Source organism: Falco punctatus (assembly GCF_963210335.1).
Source record: "Falco punctatus genome assembly, chromosome: Z".
Lineage (NCBI taxonomy): Eukaryota > Metazoa > Chordata > Aves > Falconiformes > Falconidae > Falco > Falco punctatus.
In genome coordinates, this window is record NC_137586.1 from 55182430 (window position 1) to 55202759 (window position 20330).

Here is a 20330-nt window from a genome sequence, read left to right on the forward strand (position 1 = left end):
CATGGCGTTGGAGCAGTTCAGCAGGCACACGGCGGCCAGCAGGAGCCAGCGCCGCCGGTACGTCTTGAACGGGGACTGCCCCCCCGGACCGCGCTCCCCCAGCAGGCTCGCCGCCTCGGAACCCTCCATCACGGCACGGCCCGGCACAGCTCGGTACTGCCCTGCCCGGCCCCGCCCCGCCGCGCTCCCGGCCTGCCGGGGGCGGCCCCGGCCGAAGCGCGGCACGGCACGGCACGGCACGGCACGGCACGGCACGGCACGGCACGCAGCGTGGGCCAGCGGTGCGGAGGCGCCCTGCGGAGCGGCGCCGAAGCCGAGCGACAGCCGCTCGCCGCGGGTGCTGGGCCCAGCCCGGAGCGGGCTGCCGGTGCCCGCGGGGCCGGGTTTGCCCTGTCGCGTCTGGCAGAGGGGAAGGCCCGGTGCTCCGGCACGGGGCTGCCGAGGTGGTGGGAAGGCGGGCCGCCAGGGCGGTCGGCGACAAAACCCTTTTTCCTCGTCTGTCGTTAAAAGAACTTCAGCAGCATCGCTGCTACCCTCCGGCAGCCCCACGTTCGTTATCCTCAGTGGCGCTTCCGCGGCCGGGGGTGCTGGTGGCAGCAGGAGGGGGAAGCCCTGTCCCAGGGTGATGGCTTACTGGAGTAGAAAAAGGACCAGAGGAGAATGAAGGGAGGTTGTTAAGACCCACAGAGGTTTATCAGCCATGGGATGTACAGTTTGGTTATGGTTTTATATGACTGATGATGCTGCAGACGGCAGTAGCTTCTTCCCCCAATGCAGAGGCACCCACACTAGCTCTGATCTTCTGAAATACTCACCAAGAGAAAAAGCCGGGAGTGCAAAGCAAAAGCCTTCTCCACTCCTAAACAAGATATGTGCCAATCCAAACGATTCTATGATTCTATGTGACTTCAGGTTGGTTGGACATTGGCAATGCCTGGATGTCTTTCTCCCAGCCCCGAGACATGATCACCCTCCCACAACCCCACCACTCAGTTTCAGAAGCGCTGAGCCAACAGGCTCCCAGAAGTGGCCCCAAGGCACTGTCACCCACCTGTCACCTCTCACTCAGCCCTTTGAAACTTGTGCCATTCCTCACCACAGCCTGCTAAGAACTCTACACCCTCTCTTCAGAGGTGGGGTCATTTACTGTGAGAAAAACCTTATTTCAAGTGCTTTGGACATATTTGGAAGAGCGGATAGGAAGGGTTATCCTGCATGCAAGTATTCTCTCATGAAACAAATTTAGCTGAAATTTCCCATGCCAGGGTGGGGGGAGTGGAGGGAGGTCGAGGGAGGAGGTGGGGAGAGGAAGGAGGGAGAAGAAAGCATTTCAACCCAAAGTCAAGCCTGTTGTTGCAGGGTAGAGAGAAGCATGGGTTGTTTGTGCTAATGAGCAAGCTTTACTGACTTGACAGATTGTGCCTTCCAGTCTTCCTCAGCTGGAACTGGGGTTTGACATTTAGTAATAGCAGGTGGGACTATTAACGTAATATTAATGACTGACCTGTTCCTCTGTCTACAAATGCCTGGCCAGGTTTGCCTGGCTTACGAGCTGCTGACAAAGAGCACTGCTGTTTGTATGCTGCATGCCGACGTACAGCAACGTCTGTCCTGCTCCGAAAAGACATGCTGTGAGCTGGGTTGTGTGCATGAGTTAACTGCCCTTCTGACCCATCAGTGCTGACACATGGGGAGAAACTTGCATATCAACATACTGGAAAGAGGCCCAGGTGTATGGTACAGCAGAAAGACCCAGCAGTCAGTACTTTCTAAGAGAAACACCATTCCCTCCTCTCCCTTGTCTCTCTCGTTGGCAGGCAGGCCCTGTATGAAAACTAACTTCTCTGAGGCTCTGTTCATGTGATCTGTCCATTGCGTCCATTCCTTTTCAGCTCAAAATCTGTGTTACCATCAAAGAAGTCTGAATAATGCTGGCAGAAACCAGGATCCCATGTGAAATACCTCTGCTGCTTCTGCTCTCTGCTGTCCATCTTGTTACTAGAATACACAAAAAGCTCAAATTGCACATATTTGTAGGCCAAAATTAAGGCTGCCCTGTTTAGCCCCTTTCTGCATTATTTTTTACATCAAGATAACATGGTGTGCTGTTTTCTACTTGAAATCCAGTCCAGGAATGCATTGTAGCTGGACAGTGAAGGACATGCTGTCTATGTGAGCCTTGTCACCTTGGGTGCAGACATCAGAAAGTATGTATCAAGCAAGGCCACAGAAAGGGAAAAAAGCAACTGCAGCAGAAGTGAACTGCTTTGCTGTTTGGACCAGAACAATCAGAAAAACCTGTGTAAGTTGATTGTATCTGGGAGGAAATTCAATTTCCCCCCACCCTCCTCATGCTTCTCCTAGTTATATTGCCTTGCTGTATGTACACTGCAAGGACTATTCTGGGGCTGTAGGGAGCTAAAACCACTCAGAGCAGCTCTGTGCAACTTCATTGCTTTGCTCTATATGACGTCTCCCATCAACAGGGGCGCCACTGTGTTACTGGCAGCACACCAAGGACAGTGGTAGGATTAGTGTTTAAGGAGAATGGCCTCATCTGCCTTCCACCTCTTGATTCTTTCCTGGTGCTCTGCTTCTGCCTGATACATTTCCACCAGTCCCTTTCTTCCCAGTGCCACCTTCTCTTCCCCACACCCCAGCACATTCTATACCTTCTTTTCATCCTGGCTTTTGTTTTCAGGAACTGGCAGGATAAGTCAGATGTTACAGGTGCTTCTCAGTTAAGCAGCTTCTTGTTTTGTAGGTAGTTGTACTGAGGCACCTGTGTTCTCTGATGTGTGAACATGTAATACACACTGAACAGACCCAGCTACACAATTTGCACACTGAACTGTCCCTGCTAAAAAACCACCAACAGCCAAAACCAAAACAACAACAACAACAACAAAAAGACCATGTTTGTTTTCTGTCAGGGAGGGGAACGCTGAGACAGCAGACATGTGAAAGAAGGTTTTCAGCAATGGGTAGCTGAAGTCTCTGTACGTTGGTTGTAAAATGGGCATGGAAAAACTTACTGTTGGGAGAGGATTCTGCATCCAAAGCAGCTTTACAGTATTGAGCACTCATGGTAGGAATTATAGGATCATTCAAGTTGGAAGAGACCTCAGGAGGTCTCTGATTCTCCTGTTCAAACAGGGTCAATGATCAAGTCAGAACAGCTTGCCTGAGGCTCAATCTGGTCTTGAAAACCTCTGACAATGGAGACTGGACAACCTCTCTGAGCAACCCATTCTACTACTGGATCAGTCCTAGGATAGATGCCACAGCACAGCCTTCAGACAGAGTACAGCTCATTAACCACAACCCACTGACCCAATCCAACCAGTACTCTACCCATCCAGTTGGCTATCCATCCAGACCATAATATCCTAACTCAGATACAAAAACTTTGTGGGAGAGAGTGTTGAAAATGTTGCTAAACTCATGTTAAATGACATCCACTGCTCTCCCTCCATTCACAAATGTAATTCTGTCATCAAAAAAAGGCGATCAGACAGGTTCATCGGGTATGACTTATCCTCAGTAAACCCATACTCATTATTCCAAATTGCCTACTTCTCCTTCATGTGCCCAGAAATATTATCTAAGAGAACTTGGTTATGTTTTTTCCAGGGATTGAAGTGAGATTGGACAACCTGCAGCTGCCTGGGCTGTCCTTTCAGTGCTTTTTGAATACAGATGCAACATTTCTCCAGCTGGCAGGGGTATCCATGTTCTCGCAATGACGATCAAAAGTGGCCTTCCTGTGGCATCAGCCAGCACTCCCAGCATCCTTGGTCACAGCTCTTCTGGTTCCATGGGCTTGTACAAGTTTTATCTAGCAGTCCCTGGCTTACCCACTAATGGTCATCCTTGCCCTCCATGAATGCCAGGCCTTGAAGCCTGGGAGACCTTGCTGGTGAAGACTAAGATAAAAAAGGCATTGAGTTTCTCAGGTTTGTCTCTGTCCACTCTCACTAAATCACTCAGCCTGTTCAGTAACTGTCTGCCATTTTCCTTGTTCAGCCTTTTACCACTAATTTAGCAGCCAAACCTCTTGTTGTTACACTTGACGTGCAAGTTGAAACTCCAGCTGAGATTTGGCTTTCCTGGCACCATCCCTACATGCCCAGGCAATGTTTCTAATTTCTCCCTTTGTAGCCCATCCCTGCTTCCACCTCCCGTATGTTCTTCTGCACTGGAGTTCTGCCACGATTCCCTACTCACGAAAGCTGGTCTGCTGACACATCTCCTTTTTTCCTGAATATTGAGATGGCTTGTTCTTGCACTTGGTTGAAGTTGCAGAGACTTTGTCACTGCTGGAGATAGTGACAGAGTGAAAGGATGCTGCTTCTCCTGCTATGCACTGAAAGAGGCAGGGAACAAGATGTCCTGAGCTGCAGAGCTAAGAAGCCAGATACCTTAGAGGTGCACCTAGCATTGGGTTGACTAGCATTGACTAAGTTGCACCCTTTCATCACGGTTGGGACATTAGTAATATCCCCCTGCTGCATGGATTATCTGCTTGCTGCTGACACTGCAGATTTTCTGTGCTGGGGGGCTAACACGTTATTCTCCAGCCACAGATTTTAATGAAAATGAGGAACATTGCTGGTTTTGAGAAGGCTGTCCCTCTAGCAAGTTCCATTAAAACTTGCTAACAGTAAAGAAAAAAACTCAAAACAAAACAAAACAGGAAGGGAAAGGGGAAGAAAACAGGCAGACACACTAGTTTTGTGCATTCCTTAATATCTAAGGAGCCCAGGTTAAAATGGTACCTGAAAGTGTAATTAAAGATCTTGCAGGCTCATTGGGTGCACAGTGTGTGTATGGGGGTGAAGGTGGAATTAGGATTGCTCAAACAATTTTTATTCTGGCATTTCCTAAGGTTTTAATGTTTAAATTAGCAAGTCTTCATTAATTTTAATGCCACAAAAATATAGTCTAAAGTGCTGGTGTTACATAGATAGATCCACCAACCTCTGCTGTACTGTATTCCAGCCTGGTACTAGAAGCATGAGGGGACTTTCCCAGGAATCCTGGCTTTTGGTTGATCTGGACATTTTAATGCTAATTTGTATTTGTATGTATTTGTATGGATTGGGGCAGAAAGGGATCTGAAGACTCACTGCAGACCTGGAGGCCACCATCCTATTTGTTTCCACAGTGGACAGTCCAAGGTGAATTGGAAAAAATTAGTAAAATCTTTATTTCCAAGACTGTTCCCAATGCCAGTCTATGACCCTTCACGGAGCAGAAGATCATATTTTTTTTCTAAAAAAAAAAAGGGGGGGGGAAAAAAGGAGAGCAATTGTTAAGCACCCAGAGCAAACCAGCACAAAGGATCTCCCAGAATGCAAGAGACTATTGCGTTTGCAAGTTCTGCATTACTGGCAGGTATGGAAAGGAAACAAGAATGCAGCAGTCACAGCACTGGCATGCTTGCAGACTGCTGAACCTGATATTTTCCTCCAGACATAGTTGCTTCTTGGCCAAACAGAGCAAAACAAGCCAGTCAAACTAGAAAAATATCTTAGGAGACAGAAAAATATATGTCCAACACTCTGGGTAGCAAACCAGTTGTCAAGGTGCTGAATCTCTTCATGGTGAGGCAAGTCCTGGAAACGGTTCCTCTTGTTCCCACCTCTGGCAGTTGTGAGCCCGGAAAACCAACAAGTCCTCTAAAAGAATTGGAAGCAGCTGACAGAAGTGCAGCAGCCAACAGTCACCTCCACCACTCTTAAACAGCAGTGAAAGACTAGTCCGTCATTCAGTCTTATCTCTGAATAAACTTTTCTACAGAATAAAGTTTTAAAGACTTGTCTACACTTCAGCTCGCTCATTCTTGTGGGGATGTTCCTTTTTCCAAGGCAAAGCACAGACTTGTCTTTGTAGCTGCAACCGTTTCTACAAATGGGTGGACCCAACATGACAATAGGACTTTTTTTGATAAATTACATGTGCCTTAGAAAGTTCTGCATGTGGACTGTATGAATGTGAAGAAAAACACACACCTGATTGCTGTATCTGTGCTGCCAATCTTTTCTGAAGCCTAAGATAACTCAATGGAAGACTCAAAATATTACCTGATATTTTAAAATGTTTTCTTATTTTGGTGTTTAATCATCCTTAAGCCATTTTTTTTCCATTTATGTCTACACCAGTTACCCACTCACATAAGACGAGTGAGTGGAATTATCAGTATGTCTACATAAAAACAATTGTTTGCACACTGACAATCAGTAATTTCAATTTGTAAGCTTTCCTTAACATAGTATAAGGTAATTCAGAGGAAAGAAATATTCAAGGTTCTCCACTTGTTGTTCCTCACTCCCCTCAAACTTATTTCCTAGTGGCTTTTTTTTATACTACAACTTCATCTTTTCCTCCCTCCTCCTTTTCTTTCTCCATCAGGCACATGTATTTTTCAGTGCTGACTGTGAGGCACAAGGATTTAGCTGGAAACTGCATGCTTTGTTTTTCTGAGTACAGGCTGTCCCTTTGTCATGTCTTCTGTTTTTTTATCATGTGAGTTTTTACTGTGGATTACACTTTGCTTATTATTTTTCTTTTCATTGCTAAAGGAGTGGTCTCATAAGTGTTGTAATATCCTGCCATAAGAGGCTGCCCTGAGCCTTTTTAGAAGGTTGCTTTGGAAAAGGGAATTAGGCATCCATGCTATCTGTGCGTATCCATTTTCTTGGTCCCTCTCCCAAGTAACTTTTGTATCTACTGGCCAGCTTCAGTCTTGCTAGATGGAAGGGTGGATATCCCAAAGACTTTGATGTCTTATAAATTTAGTAAAACTTGGTATCTGGGAAGACAGATGGCTGCTACTGTATGTAAGGGAAGACAGGGAGGTCAGGCATTCTCTCTTCTGGCCAGCTCCCCTGCTGGTAAGCTGGACAGCTTGGCACCCTGACTCCTGTGCCAAGCCAGCCGCAGCACACACTGCCTCTGGAACCCTCATTCCACTTACGTATGAAGAGCTCAGGGTCATGGGAGTCACACCAGGTGTTAGAGGGAGACCAAAACAAGAGATGTGGCAGAGTGGATACTGGACAGAAACCCATGGAGAAGACAGCTTCTGTAGAAAGAACAATTTGGGTTTTTATTATACCAGAACAGAAAGTAAAAATCAGCTGCTAAAGAAAACCCAAACCAATGCCTATTTTCTTGGTGCTTTTTCAGTCTTAATGATTCTTGGTTCAGAGGATCACAGAGTTGCTAAGAAAATGTGTGGAATATATTTCAGGTCCTACCTTTAACCTGCTAGACTAGGATCGTATTTCAGAAAGTACCTTCTTTGTATTCCCATGCTGAACTCCACAGTTGCTTCCCACCTTGAGCAAATACCCAGTTCTTGCTCCAATGCATTATTAACAGATCTAAAGGCAGAAATATTTTATAGACATCCCAATTTTTATAATTTGAAATTCCCTTTATGGCCCTGCAGAATCACTGAAGTTTCTTTTGATGCTGCAGAGCTAAACTCCCATCATAAACTAACCACCTAGAGGCTGATTCATTCTCTATTCCGTGCTGTCACACATGCTAGTATAGCTGGAAATGCAATTACACCATTTAAGTGTTCTTAATAGCACAAGTTTTTAAAATCAGAATTGTTACAGATAATTTTGGATACTTTTAGCAAGTAATTAGGATCTGTATAAATGATGGGGTTTTTACATCCTGTGGCTTCAGACTAGGAAGCTGGAATAATCATTTGACTTAGAAAACCCGATAGACTGCACAGACTGCAAGACTTCTCAGTGACAGACCTGAATGCATTTTTTATTCCAGAAGAAATGTCAGATTTAACTGTCATTATGGCCTTTATGCATGCTCAGAAGATATATTAGTGTTGCACAGAGACAGCATAAAGAGTTGTTCATACAAAGAGCTTGTGATGAACTTCATAGCAGAGGCCAGTAAAGATAATCCATGTAGAACTGATTGCTTGTAAAACAAATGTAAACTGTAATAGCAAAGCCAACCCAGTCAGCCGTTCAGGCTGATGTCGCAATACATTATGCTGACTCATTAATAATGCAAAGAAAAAAATCCATGACAATAATTTACCAAAATTTACTGCATTAACGCTGTAAAATCCAGCTGTGCATTTCCACGTGGAGCACACCATCAATTGCATTTTTAGGTGGGCTCCCTTGCTGACTCAAAGGTTTCCAGTTAAGATCCCGTATTTTAAATATAAATGGGGAAATGTGCACACTCATTTCATGCAGGTGAGGTTGCTTACTTTTCACCTATGCACCTACGCATTCAGAAAATGAATAGCAATGTTGGGCAAAAAGGCGTGCCCTTGTCTTTCTCATGGGAGCATACCGTGAATTGCAGCCAAAGCTCCTGTTGCCTCCTGAGACACCGGATTCCCCAAAGTGGAAAAAGCAGCTTGCTACTGACAATATATCAAGCTGCTCTCCTCCGCTTTGTCTCCAAGTACAGTCAGTATAAGCACCACAGTAAAACTGCTCAGTCAGTGCAGTTACTGAACAGCCAACAGGGCACGAGGAATTTTGTTCAAGGTAAGCTTTCAATTTGGTGCTGAAATCTAGAAACAGGCCAAATAAAAAAAACTGAGTGGAGAGGGCTGCATCTTAGAATTCACTTTCTCCTCCTCCATGACTTCCTTTCTTTCTTGTCCCACAGCTAGGGTAGAGATGATGTCTGCAATGGACTGTAAGCTATTGTTTACTAAATACTAAATAATAATTTAATAAAGATAATATTTAAAATATTTAATTTATAATGAGAGTATAATATTATTGTAATAAATAATGATTTATCAGTACATTATTTTATTTTAATAATGTTGACAAATAAACTTTATGTAAAATAAAAATTATAAATACTATTTATAGTTTATAATAAAAATAAAGCATATAAATGTGGATAACTGGCTAGCTGAAAAAGTTCACATAGACATAGTCCAGCTGGCTGGACAAAAATGCACATTGCTCTCAGCTTAGGTGAAGTAAAGCAAAAATGCACTGTCTTTGGCTGTTCTTGTTACACAGTAACAGGAAGATCGCGGTGGGAACAGATAACTACAGAAGAGAAACTAGGGGCGGGCTTGGCATTTAGGCAACTAACCAATAATAAGCTTAACTTTTGTAATATATATGAGCTAATTATAACAAGGCATAAAAGATGACTGTAAGGCACAATAAATGAAGTCTGCTGATCACTCATATTGAGAGACTGTGTCTTCCCTCCGTCGCGACATATAAATAGAAAAATAACAAAACATAACAATGTGAAAAAGTATTGGTTTCTACAGGAAGCTTAGAGACTCCATGGGATTTGCACTTCACCAGCGCATGCTCATAAGCCTTCCTTGCAGTCAGCTGCTGCATGCTCACCACTTCTGACACTGGTGCAATTTATTTAGATCCTGGGGCAGGGATTAAGACCCTAGCTTCTGATATCTGTTTTTTAATACATATAGGCCAGGTTTTCTCCCCTGAGCCCTGCAACACCTATAGCAATCTGCATGTGTTAGTGTACAAGCAAAGACTGTCCAATAATAAGGCTTCCCTCTATATTGGAATAAAAATTTCAAATACCTTTGAGAAGGCAAAAAACTATCTCTCTGCAACTTAGCTATACAACCATTCTCCCATATTTTCATTGTCCTAAGGGGAAGTATCTTGCATAAGACTTGTTGATATCATTCTTAAAACCAAAGACATTCATATATTCAAACTTTGCTAATTTTCTTGTTTGGCCTCTGCTATAACAGAGTTGGCAGCTTGAAAGGTAGACTGATTATGCTAATTCTATAGTAAAAAGTCCAATTAACTTTCTCACCTTTATTTAGGTTCAACATCAAAGTTCACTTAGATAAAAGACTTCATAGTAAAACAATCACTGAAGCTCTCAGGGAACTTTTCAGCATTTAGTTAGGTCCTATATTAATAGTTTGTTTTCTTTTCTTTAATCTGGTTCTAATTTGGCAGACTAGCACCATTTCAAGTGACAGCATATTAACTAATCAGGGAAATAAAGGACTAGGTAGAATAACATCACTCAGCAGCAAGTGTGCTAGATAATGTTCAATATTTAAACTAGAGTAACTATTACGAAGTTAATAGTGAACAAATCATGGAAGGAGATTCTTATTAAGATGAAGCCCATTGATAGGGGAAAGTAGATAAAACAACAGCATGGACTGTCCCTTGCTGAGAATGTGCATGCGGCATGAACAACAAGCACCACTCAAGCCAAAGCTTATGCTCTGTGATGTTGGCTATGCTTTGCCTTTCTTCTGGATGCTTCCTCCTACTGTGGATTGTTCTGGATCCCAGGGTCAAATGCTCTAATGGCTTGCCTTGGAAATACGGTTGAACAGCTGCGGAATGAGAGTCAGTCACATACTGGCAGTCAATTCGCCTTTGACCTGTAGCTCTAAGGCACATCAGAAACACCACAATTTAACAAATCCCACTCATAACACATATAAATGTATACCACACACACTGGAGGGCAACTGCTAGGCTAAAACTAATTTGCATGAAATTGTAGGAGTTTTTCCATAGCAGCAGTGTGAAAAGAAACACTGTTTTAGCACATTAGTCATATGTTGCTGATGCTAAATACCTGGGGAAAAAAAAAGTGGGGAACCTGCCCGATTATCAAGATGAAAACACCTGATACAGGTACGTTGGCTTTAATTAAGCCATAGAAGGTTCTGATGGGAAGTTGCTGCTATCTTTTCTGGAGTATTTTCCATCTATCCATGCAGATATTGGGAACTAAGGTCTCTAGCCTGCTGCAGGGTTACTGCCTCAGAAATGGGGGGAAAAGCTTCCCAAATCTGCTGCTGCATCCCTTCTGTAGAGCATGCTGAAAGATCTGGCTTGAATTTAAAACCAGGAGAAAAAGCACATTTCAAAATAATGAATCTTTTTGTACACCAAAGCACCTATCTCCACGAAATCCTCCTAAAAAAGGCTTCTAACAAGATAATTTACAGGCTTGGCAGCAAGTGGGCAAGAACCATAAATGGAAAAATGCCTACTATAAAACTCTGCTCTGTCCCAAGCAAACTGGGAAAAAAGCAACTTTTAGACAATAGCACATCTGGTATGACAATGTGGTTCATAAATCCTTTTTCAGACAATGCAACAACAGCAAAACATGAGAGCAGGCTTTTAGCCTAGGGGTCAGCCCTAGACTTGCCTGACCTAAATATTCACTAATGAAGAAAAGCTAATCCCTGCTCTGCCCCGTTTTCCCCAATGCTACCCAGATAGCAAATCACTCATTTAAGAGAAAAAATCTGAAGTTTATCATTGCCTCCTGGTCCCAAGCTTTTAGGATTTCCTAATTTAATTTCCACATTCCTCCCAAAAGACTCCTGCATTTTCAAGAGGCTTTTTAGTGAAAATTTGACATTCAAATACAGTCATTCAGTGCCACAAGAACTAGGTTTCATTGCAGAGCAACCTGGACTGCAATAGGGTATGGAAACCCCAATCCCCATTCGCAGCAGTCTCTGTGTTGTCCAATATGTTTTTTCTTGTAAGTCTCTTTACCCAGACTCACGCTTAGCATAAAACTTGACAATGTATTGTTGCCCTACCGACACCTCTAAATCACTCTGTGTTCAGGAATTTTGTCTCTTGCTTCCATTTAATCTGAGTCAGCAGCTGAATTATATTTGTTCAGTTTATGTCCAGCAAGAATGACTTGTTAGGCTAATATTTTTTTAAGCATGCTTTTGAACCGGGTTTGCATAGAGGGCAGAATGACAAGATCTTTTTGTTGCAAGAACATTAAAGAGCATAATAAATTTCATCAGCCATGTTCGGGTCATTTCTGCATATAATCTGTAAAATTGCTCTTTAAAATAACTTCAGAGCAGGAATGTATTTGTTCACATTAACAATGTCCTAAAGGGTATGGAGAATGAATTGAGACTCATGTCACCTCCTTCTACGCCAAACTGAATGCTCTGCCTGTGATGTGCAGCCTGTTTTTCCCGCTGGTAGTTTGCAGTGGGTGGATATGGGAGACTATTTGGAGCGTGGAAATGTTATTACAAAGGCAAGGGCAACCACAGTCAGGACTCCCGAAGCCTGTGGTGTTTGGGAGGGTTTCTCATGTTTATCACACTGGATGCACTTGTGCCTCCTGTCAATGATCCTGCTAGGACGGCGCAGCTCTGTGCCTTGCGTCATGCTGCCTGTGAGCCTGTGGACTTTTGTATTCCCTGCCTCGCTGACATGTCCCATGTACTGACCACAGCTATTCCATTAAGGCCAGCTGAAGGCATAATCTGTACAAAGGGCTTCCTCCCATATGCAATGACAGCCAGCAGTGAGTTCCTAAAGAACTGCTTCTTCAGCACCAGTCTCTCTTCTTCCACAACAATGTAAAGCTACCCTCATCACCAGCACAGGCCTCCAGAGAAGCAGCCTGTCACCTGAAAGACACTTCTATCCGACCTCATGTGGGAGCCTGTGTTTTATGGACTTCCGAGGTTTGGGGTCTCCTTGATCCCCCAGGTGAGGCCAGGGAATGCATGGGGCTTCAGCTCTGGTGCTGTGGTTCTGCTTTGCAGTTCTGCACACTGTGCTGAGGTGAGCGCCTCACCATCTTCACACCCTCTTCAGCTTTCTACTCAGTGCAAGCTCCTACCAAGTGACTTCAGGCCAGCAGGAAATGCTTTGTCTTCTTCCCCCTCAGCCTGCCATTGCAGCTGGTAAGGGTCTTGCTGGGCTCTGGTTAGAGCAAAGGCAGGAGTAAAGAGTGGAGACCTCCTGACCTGGGGTTTGACTAGGGCCTCAGACAGGACTGTCTCAAGGTGGGTGCTGATAGCATCTCCTTATTGCTATGGTGGGGATCATGGAATCACAGAGGCACAGAAGGGCTGAGGTTGGCAGGGACCTCTGGAGGTCATCTGGTCCAACCACCCTGCTTCAGTGGGGCCACCAAGAGCCAGTTGTTCAGGTGAGATGGGAGAGTAAGCTGGAATTAATGGCTGCGTTTATATAGACAGGGTCTGCGCTCTCTGCAATTAAAAGCAGCTGGTGGCTCCCAGACCACTGTTAAGCATCTTGCATACAGTAATTATATGTGGTTTTCACTTCCCCATCATACAGGCACTGAGACTATAGGTTTGGGAACAACAAGCTCCTTCCACTCAAAGGAAAGGATTGATCATGTTTTCTCTTCCTCTAGAGTGGTTTGCAAGTACTAAAATGACTACAGTAGGGCTGCGTTTGAACCATGGGGTTTACTCTGCTAAAACCATTCATTTTAGTTTTTCAAATTTAGATCTTACTTAAGCTACTTAGAGTGCAGTTGTAACTGATCACCTTTGAAGTCAAGCTCCAAAATCAATAGCTTATATAAAGAACCTAAGATAATTTCTAGACATTTTTATGTCTCAAATTTAATCTGTGGTTTTGAGAGAGAAGTTTTTAAGACACTTTTAGATAATTAGTTAGTCCTGAAAATAATTTGTTTGAATGGAAATGCATAGCTTTTAGATCACTGGAGAGAGATCTCGTATGAGATCATCTCATACAAAGACAAGCCTCTGTGTAATTTCTAGAAGGTACTTACAAAAATTTGAACTAAAAAACTTCTAGTGACGTTTAAGAATTAGTATGGCGTGTGTAGAAGTCCCAAGGTGGCAGTGTTAGGCAGTCTTTCAGTTGTTTTCTGTTGGACAAGAAAACTCTGTGTCCTGGACAGACAAGCAGTGGAACAGCATACATTTTATTACGCAAGACTTCGGATCACTGTTTCACACATCAGCATCTGCCAGTAATGAAAACCAAAATTACTAAGTGCAATTATTTAGGGGGTTTCATGGCAAAAAAATATATGACAAGCTTAAACCTGTCACTTTTTTTTCTCTTATGAGGCCAAAGAAAATCAGACTGAACTTGAGGTACGAGACAGCAGAAAGAAACACATCTAGTCCAGCATCCCTTGAGGACAAGGGACATCCCTTGAGTTTTAAACCATGTTCCCCTGCAGGACTGGCACAGTGTTAAGGAAATATTCTATACACCTTATTTGGTGTCATTCACACTTTGCTGTCTCCTCCTGGAAAAAACGGTATCTTGTGCATCAACTTCTGACTCAGTAATTCCCCTCTCAAACCCAGGCAAGCACGAAGGCCACTGCTTTGGATAACTCCAATAGACTGAGATGCCTAAACTTGCTTCTGTGCCACTTCATCCCAGTCCTTGGCATCTTTCCCTTGCATCAGCACCACTGACCCCGACTGCATATAGGGACCTGTGTCCAGTTTGGGGTCAGGGCTGCCGTTTACTCCATGGGAGAAGTTTGGTAGATGCCACAGAGACTGTGAGGGTGCTGGAGCACAGCACATCTGGAAGGAGGTGGAAAGAAAGGCCTTTGCTCAATCTGGAGACAGGAAGAGAAAGGAGGAATCTTTGGGATGTCTTCTCTGGGGGGAGGGAACAAAAAGGAAAAAGCCAGGCTTTTCCCAGAGGTGCAGAGGGACAGCAACAAAGACACTGGCCAGAGACCAAAGAAGCCCCTTCTTCCCCAGGAGGATGCTTGACCCAGGAAGAGAGACCCGGAGAAGCTATAGGATCCCCACTCCTGTGGGTCTTCGCAGCTCCACTGGACAAGGCCTGCAGCAGCCTGACTCAGCTGGCACTCCTTTAAGCTCCATGGGTGGTGATGGGGCAAGTGGTGGATCACAGACCTCCAGAGGTCCATTGTGAACAAAATTATTTTACAATACTATCTCACAGCTTCCTGAACATTGCTTTAACTCTGCTCATTTTCCTGAAATATCCTCTGCAACATTGGCATTCCAGAGCTAACAGTGTTAGTACTCGGTGTGCTGGTTGAATTCTTGCCTTGGGGGACAAATAATAGGCCAGAGGAGATAATTTTTTGTGAGGCTTCTTTGCCCTGAAGCTGTAGGATTGGTGACAACCGTCCTGGCCTCAGGTCACCAAACATATTTATTCTGCCTGTTCTTCATCAAACTAGGATCCCCAAATCTATCCTGATTTCAGAAGTTAGTAGTGTTTTTAAAAAAGAGACTTTTAATGTGTTGTGTTACAGCCAGGCAAATAAGGTGGGATCCATCCAGGTATAAAGCTTCAAGAAAGCCTTACAGGGAGAAAGGGAGTCTGGGGGCCTCCATAAGTAAACCTAGATGATGCTTTGGCCACTGGAGAGGGGTAAGAAAAGTTGATGGCAGAAATTATAGTAGCAGCCCCAGGTACAAGCAGGTGGAAAGGGCTAATGGCCTCCTTTAGGGAGAGAAGTAGTACGAGATGTTTATGAAGGTGTTATTTAGAAAAAAACAGCTTAGCAAGGAAAGGGGCAGAGCTGAAATCTAACAAGGGTACATGGTTTCAGTTTGTCAAGAAAAGGGAATAGTGTCAGCTTGGCTTGGTCCGAATGTGAGGGTTCAGCAGTGGAAATGAGCACAGAGCTAAGGGATAATGTGCTTCCCTTTTACAGGTAGCTCCTCTAAGAAATGCTATGTGGTTTATATCTAGATACGGACTTTGGAATTAGTTTCTATTTCCTGGGTCTGAGTCTTGTGTCCCATGATTTGCCTTGGCTTCCTTAGTAACAAAACATCAATGCGCATGCTCAAATAAATGAGCTGTGATGAGAAGCTAAAAATAATGAGAAGCTGAAAATACAGCCTTTGTATTCCTCTGGTATCCAGCTTATAAATGTGCCTATTGTGTCTGCTTGTTTTTTGCCTGTTGAAGTACTGAAATGCTTCAGTAATACTGAAAAAAGTGTTGTAGTTGCAGAGCTGTACTTGGGAATCCAAGAGACCTCATACCTCAGCTACAAATTTCTACATGGATGGGACAGTCTCTCTGCGTTTTTGTTTTGTTATCTATTTGAAACATCTTCTTGCTCCTTTTAAAGTATACTCAGCTTCCCTAAAGATCTGGCTGCTTCAGAAGCCAGGACTCTGTCATCGACATGTCTTACCAGTACAGTCTAAATATGATGCCGCACTGGTCACCATAGAAATACCCTGTCACTGTGAGTCTTTCATGCATTTCTCATCATGCAAAAACATTCCTGAATTTTCTTTTTTAAATTTGAACTGCAGTAAGCTAACCCACAAATGTCTTGGCATGATTACACTACTAATCGCTGTCATTGCTTTGTGGGAGCCTGGCGTCTCAGTTTATCCTGTGTTTGCATTCTTAACCTTGATCCTGAGGCTAACTTGGGAGGCAGGAAGAGAGAAAGGTAGGACAGCACCTTCCCTGCCCACAAACTCTTGCCTACTCAGGGCTGCAAAAGCTTGTGGAAGTCATATGCCACTGAAATAATTCTGCAGCCTGCAGATCCTCCCCCATGTGCTTGGAAATGCGGCACAGATGGAGCTGTACTGTTGGTGAAGATTACATACTTGGGGAGAGTGGCTACGTACAAGAACCCTGTCAGCATTTAAACCCACTCGCTGGAGGCTCATGGGGTTAGTGGGAGGAAAAGAACACGGGGAAGAGCTGTGATATCTCAGCTCTGGGCTGGTCCAGTCCCAGACAGGGAAGTGCAGCTTGAGAGGCTGTCTCCTGACCACAGACAGAGGAGTACCTCTGGAAACCCACAGTGGAAATGGATTTCTTAGCACCTCTAGGAAGGCCATAAGTGGGGCTGAAATGTAGGTTTCTAATGAGGGAAAGACAGTTAGGAAAAGAAGTCTAACCACGGATGTTTTCTGCCTGCACAGAGTGCAAGTTACAAGGCAGGGACCCAAAAGGATCATGTCAGGTCAAATGGAGGTAACTTCTGCCATTCCCTACTGTTCCCCGCAATGCTGTTTCTTCATGGCTCCTATTTTCAGGGCACAGTAACCCCTGCATACTGCACCACTTAAAAGCTACACATGCTGCCAAATCAGGATGTGCTGAAAATCTTACTGAGAGAATTCCTTCTCCTCAAAGGAGAATCGTGCACTAATTTGTATTCAGAAAAGTTTTAGGATGTTCAGTGTCCGTCTGGTGTTAGATATGGGGCTAATGAGGAGAATTATTTTCAAGGTCACTTACTGAAGTGTAGGTCTCTTAGCTCTTGCAGATTTTTTTTATCTATATGTTTTTTTAACTATAGTTGAGCATTATATTTATTTCAGATGCTATGGTAATAGAGCTGGTATTATTGGCCAAATAGGCTATTTTGACAAAGTGCTGGATGGCTGCTCAGTATGCAAATGCTATGACAACAGCGAACTCTGAAAAAAGAACAGCACCTATACAGGGTATAATGTAGCATGAAAATGACGAGTTACCCAGTGTTACATGAGCCAAGTTGAATCTTTAAATAAATGGGTATTGATTAACCATTAGAAATTTATCTTCAGTAATCGATTCAATTCTAATCTGCAGCACTCAACAGAATTCTTTTTGCCAGAGACCTATTCCCACCCTTACCCACACCCCACTGAAGTGAAGGGTCCTCCTGCAGGAATCTGCTGGGAAGCCCACTCCTAAAGGAGGAGGATAGTACAGCTGCAGTCCTGTGCTTGGAGAGCTGCAACACTGTCCTCGGTCCATGCAGCAGCCCACTGAGCAGATTGCCCGCTTCTGTAGATCAGAAGTAAATGTGAAGAATTGACTTTCTCTTTACATATAATGAAAATTTCACTTAAATGCCTCGAGCATAGATTTAAGAACAAACCTTTGTATTCACAAACCTGTTTAGGTTGACATTGGTCGCTGAACCCAATTTCACAGAGTGCTGGCTAAAGGAGCCACTTAATTGCTGTTAGCCCTGTTCACTGCTCACCTGCTCTGAACTCCTTCACTGTTAGCCTGTTTATCCCCCAGGTTAACAATGAGGACTAACTCTCCAAAACAATTAAAAAATGCTAATAAGCTAGCATTTGAGTATAAAGAAGTCAGAAAAATGTTAGGGAAAAATCCAGGGTTTCAAAGCAGGTTAGTACAACTGCTTGCAGTTCTATTGAGTGGCCTAAGCAATATTCTCTGTTCTCAGAGGAACACGGCACTTTTCCACTCAAGCCAAAAACTTTAGGGAACCTAAAATTGGGTTTAGGAATGGAAATATGTTGCTAACTTAATTTCACTTCTCTTAAAAAAAAAAAAAGTAAGAAAAAAAGAAAGAAAAAAAAAAAAAGAAGAGAGAGAGACCAAAATATTTCAAAAGGGACTAAAGGTATCAATTTAACAAACCGAAACCAGATGCTAGATGCCTGGTTTTCAGCATGAGCACACAATACTCCCTGCACTGCACCTCTTCAAAACACCCCAATGATTAGTCACTGGTGAGTAACATCATCTTTAGAGTTCACAGAAGGGATAAATATGTTCCTGTCCATGACTGGGGACCATCAACAGACTAAGATTCATTAATCAGCACTGCCTTTTCCTCAAGGAAAATGACAGCACTTCTAAATTTTATCTGTAGTTTTCATAATGTGTGGGTGATTTGGCTGACTCATTAACCCTGGGGAGGGGACTGTTAATCAGTGGATGACTGCTATGCTGCTATGTTTGCCACAAAGCCATGATTCAGATTTGCTCCTTTATGGGAATGCCTGATTGAAATAAATTGCATGTCTTATATTAAGCTGTGGTCTTCTCATTTTGATTCCTGTTTTCGTAAGAAAATATTTCTCTGCCTTCCCAAAATCTTTGCTTTCCTTTGCCAGTCTCCAACAAAATCATCAATAAAGTAGTGACCTCAGTCTCTAGCTGTCACCAGGTTTGTGACAGCAGGTAGCTCGGTCAAGAGACACCACATTACTATAGCCCTCTTGAAAGAAAGAGTTGTAGTCCTTACTAAACCTGGGTGGAAGAAGAGGTATAGGAGCCAGGGCTTCACTGCCCGTTACATTCAGTGACTGCATGGCAGCAGGAGGAAGGTTCTCCTTCGTGTGCACCTTGGTGGCCACTACAGAAGGGGGTTTTGATAGGCAATTACAGATCTGCAGAGGAATTACTTGCATTTTTTCCACTCAGATGGTTGATTTATTTGTATTTTTGGGTTTGAGATGAACAGTTCTTCCACATCCCAGCATGCATTTACAGAACAGGACAGATATTGCAGGTGTGAAGGGGACTAAGAGGAGGCAGTTAGTAGACTTTACCCAAGTCTTAGGATTCTCCAGTATAAACTACTATTAAAAAGCTATCTTAGTCAAGAGCCTGAACGTACTGCAGAGCTTTGTACCCAGAACTGGACAAAGACTAGCTCAGTGCCCCAGCCTGGCAGTTCCTTAACTAAAGTTGTTTAAAAGAAATCTGGAAAAGCTCAATGCAGAAATCCCCGGGCTTTATAGTGGCTGGCTTTTAGAAGAAGGTCCACATGCTCAAATGTCCTTTCAAAACTAGATGTAAATTCACAGCTTCAGCTGTACCTTAGTGCAGTGTACCTTGGTTGCAAAGTAAAAGAGAAAGCAATGCACTAATGTGAATTTGGAAACACAATCCAAATCCAACAAGCCAGGTGGCTTTATGTCAGGGCACATAGCCTTGTGCTACTGCCACTTAACCTCCTGGGCTGAGTCACAGATCACACACCAAAAAGAAGGGGGACCAACCATTTCATTTTGCCTACCAATGCTTTCAAGCTGTGTGCAAGAAAGGGGTGTGTTTGTAGTACGGATACCTGAAAGTGATAAACAGGGAATCAGCTTTTATGTATAGGTACTATATTTCCTGTAAAAACTTAAGAAAAAAACAAATCCAAGCCTCATACACTGTCTCCTCCGCTTTCTCTCTTTCTCCCCTCCTACAGGCTTTCACAACAGTCTTTCCCCTCCGCAGTATTCTTCTCTCCCTTAGTATTAATTTGTGCTTAATTTTCCCCTGCTTAGCTTTCCTAGCAGATCTTGGGGTGTGCCTTCTAGCCTCCCTTTGCTCGTCTCGCAGAGCCCATAGCTTTGCTCATGGCTGTTCCTCCTCATTCCCTGCAACCATGGGCCCATTAATTTGCCACTCCCCTGTGTCTCTGCCTCCTTGCAGTCCTTATAATTTGCTCCTTTTGCCCCTCCTACTTAGTCATCTGTGCTTTTGCCACTTCTTTCACTCTGTCTTGTTCTCCATCAGTGACTGAGGCTCCCATGCACTCCTGATCTCTCTCCACCTTTCCTCCCTTCTTTCTCGTTAGCAAGTGCTCCTCATCTCCCCACAGAGAGACCTAGACCCAGCCTGTAGAATTTTTCACTTGTATTGGGCTTATGTGACAAAGTTTTGGTAGTGGAGGGGCTGTAGAGGGGCCTTTGTGAGGAGATGCCGGGGCTGCTCTGTACCAGACAGGACACAGCTGAGCCTCTCAGCCAAGATGGTGCCACCTTGGGGAGGAAGTAC

The 20330-nt window shown here is 43.9% G+C and overlaps 1 protein-coding gene across 2 annotated transcripts in view; it reads right to left on the reverse strand.

Moving 5' to 3' along the window:
• Positions 1 to 20330, reverse strand: part of SLC49A3 (solute carrier family 49 member 3) — a 75617-nt gene that overhangs the window by 35513 nt on the left and 19774 nt on the right. For both annotated transcript variants that reach the window (XM_080372733.1, XM_080372732.1), the window contains one exon: positions 1 to 20330. This exon is cut by the window's right edge and continues 12233 nt beyond it. In XM_080372733.1, the coding sequence (XP_080228859.1) occupies positions 1 to 129 (129 nt within the window). In that variant the 5' untranslated portion in view covers positions 130 to 20330.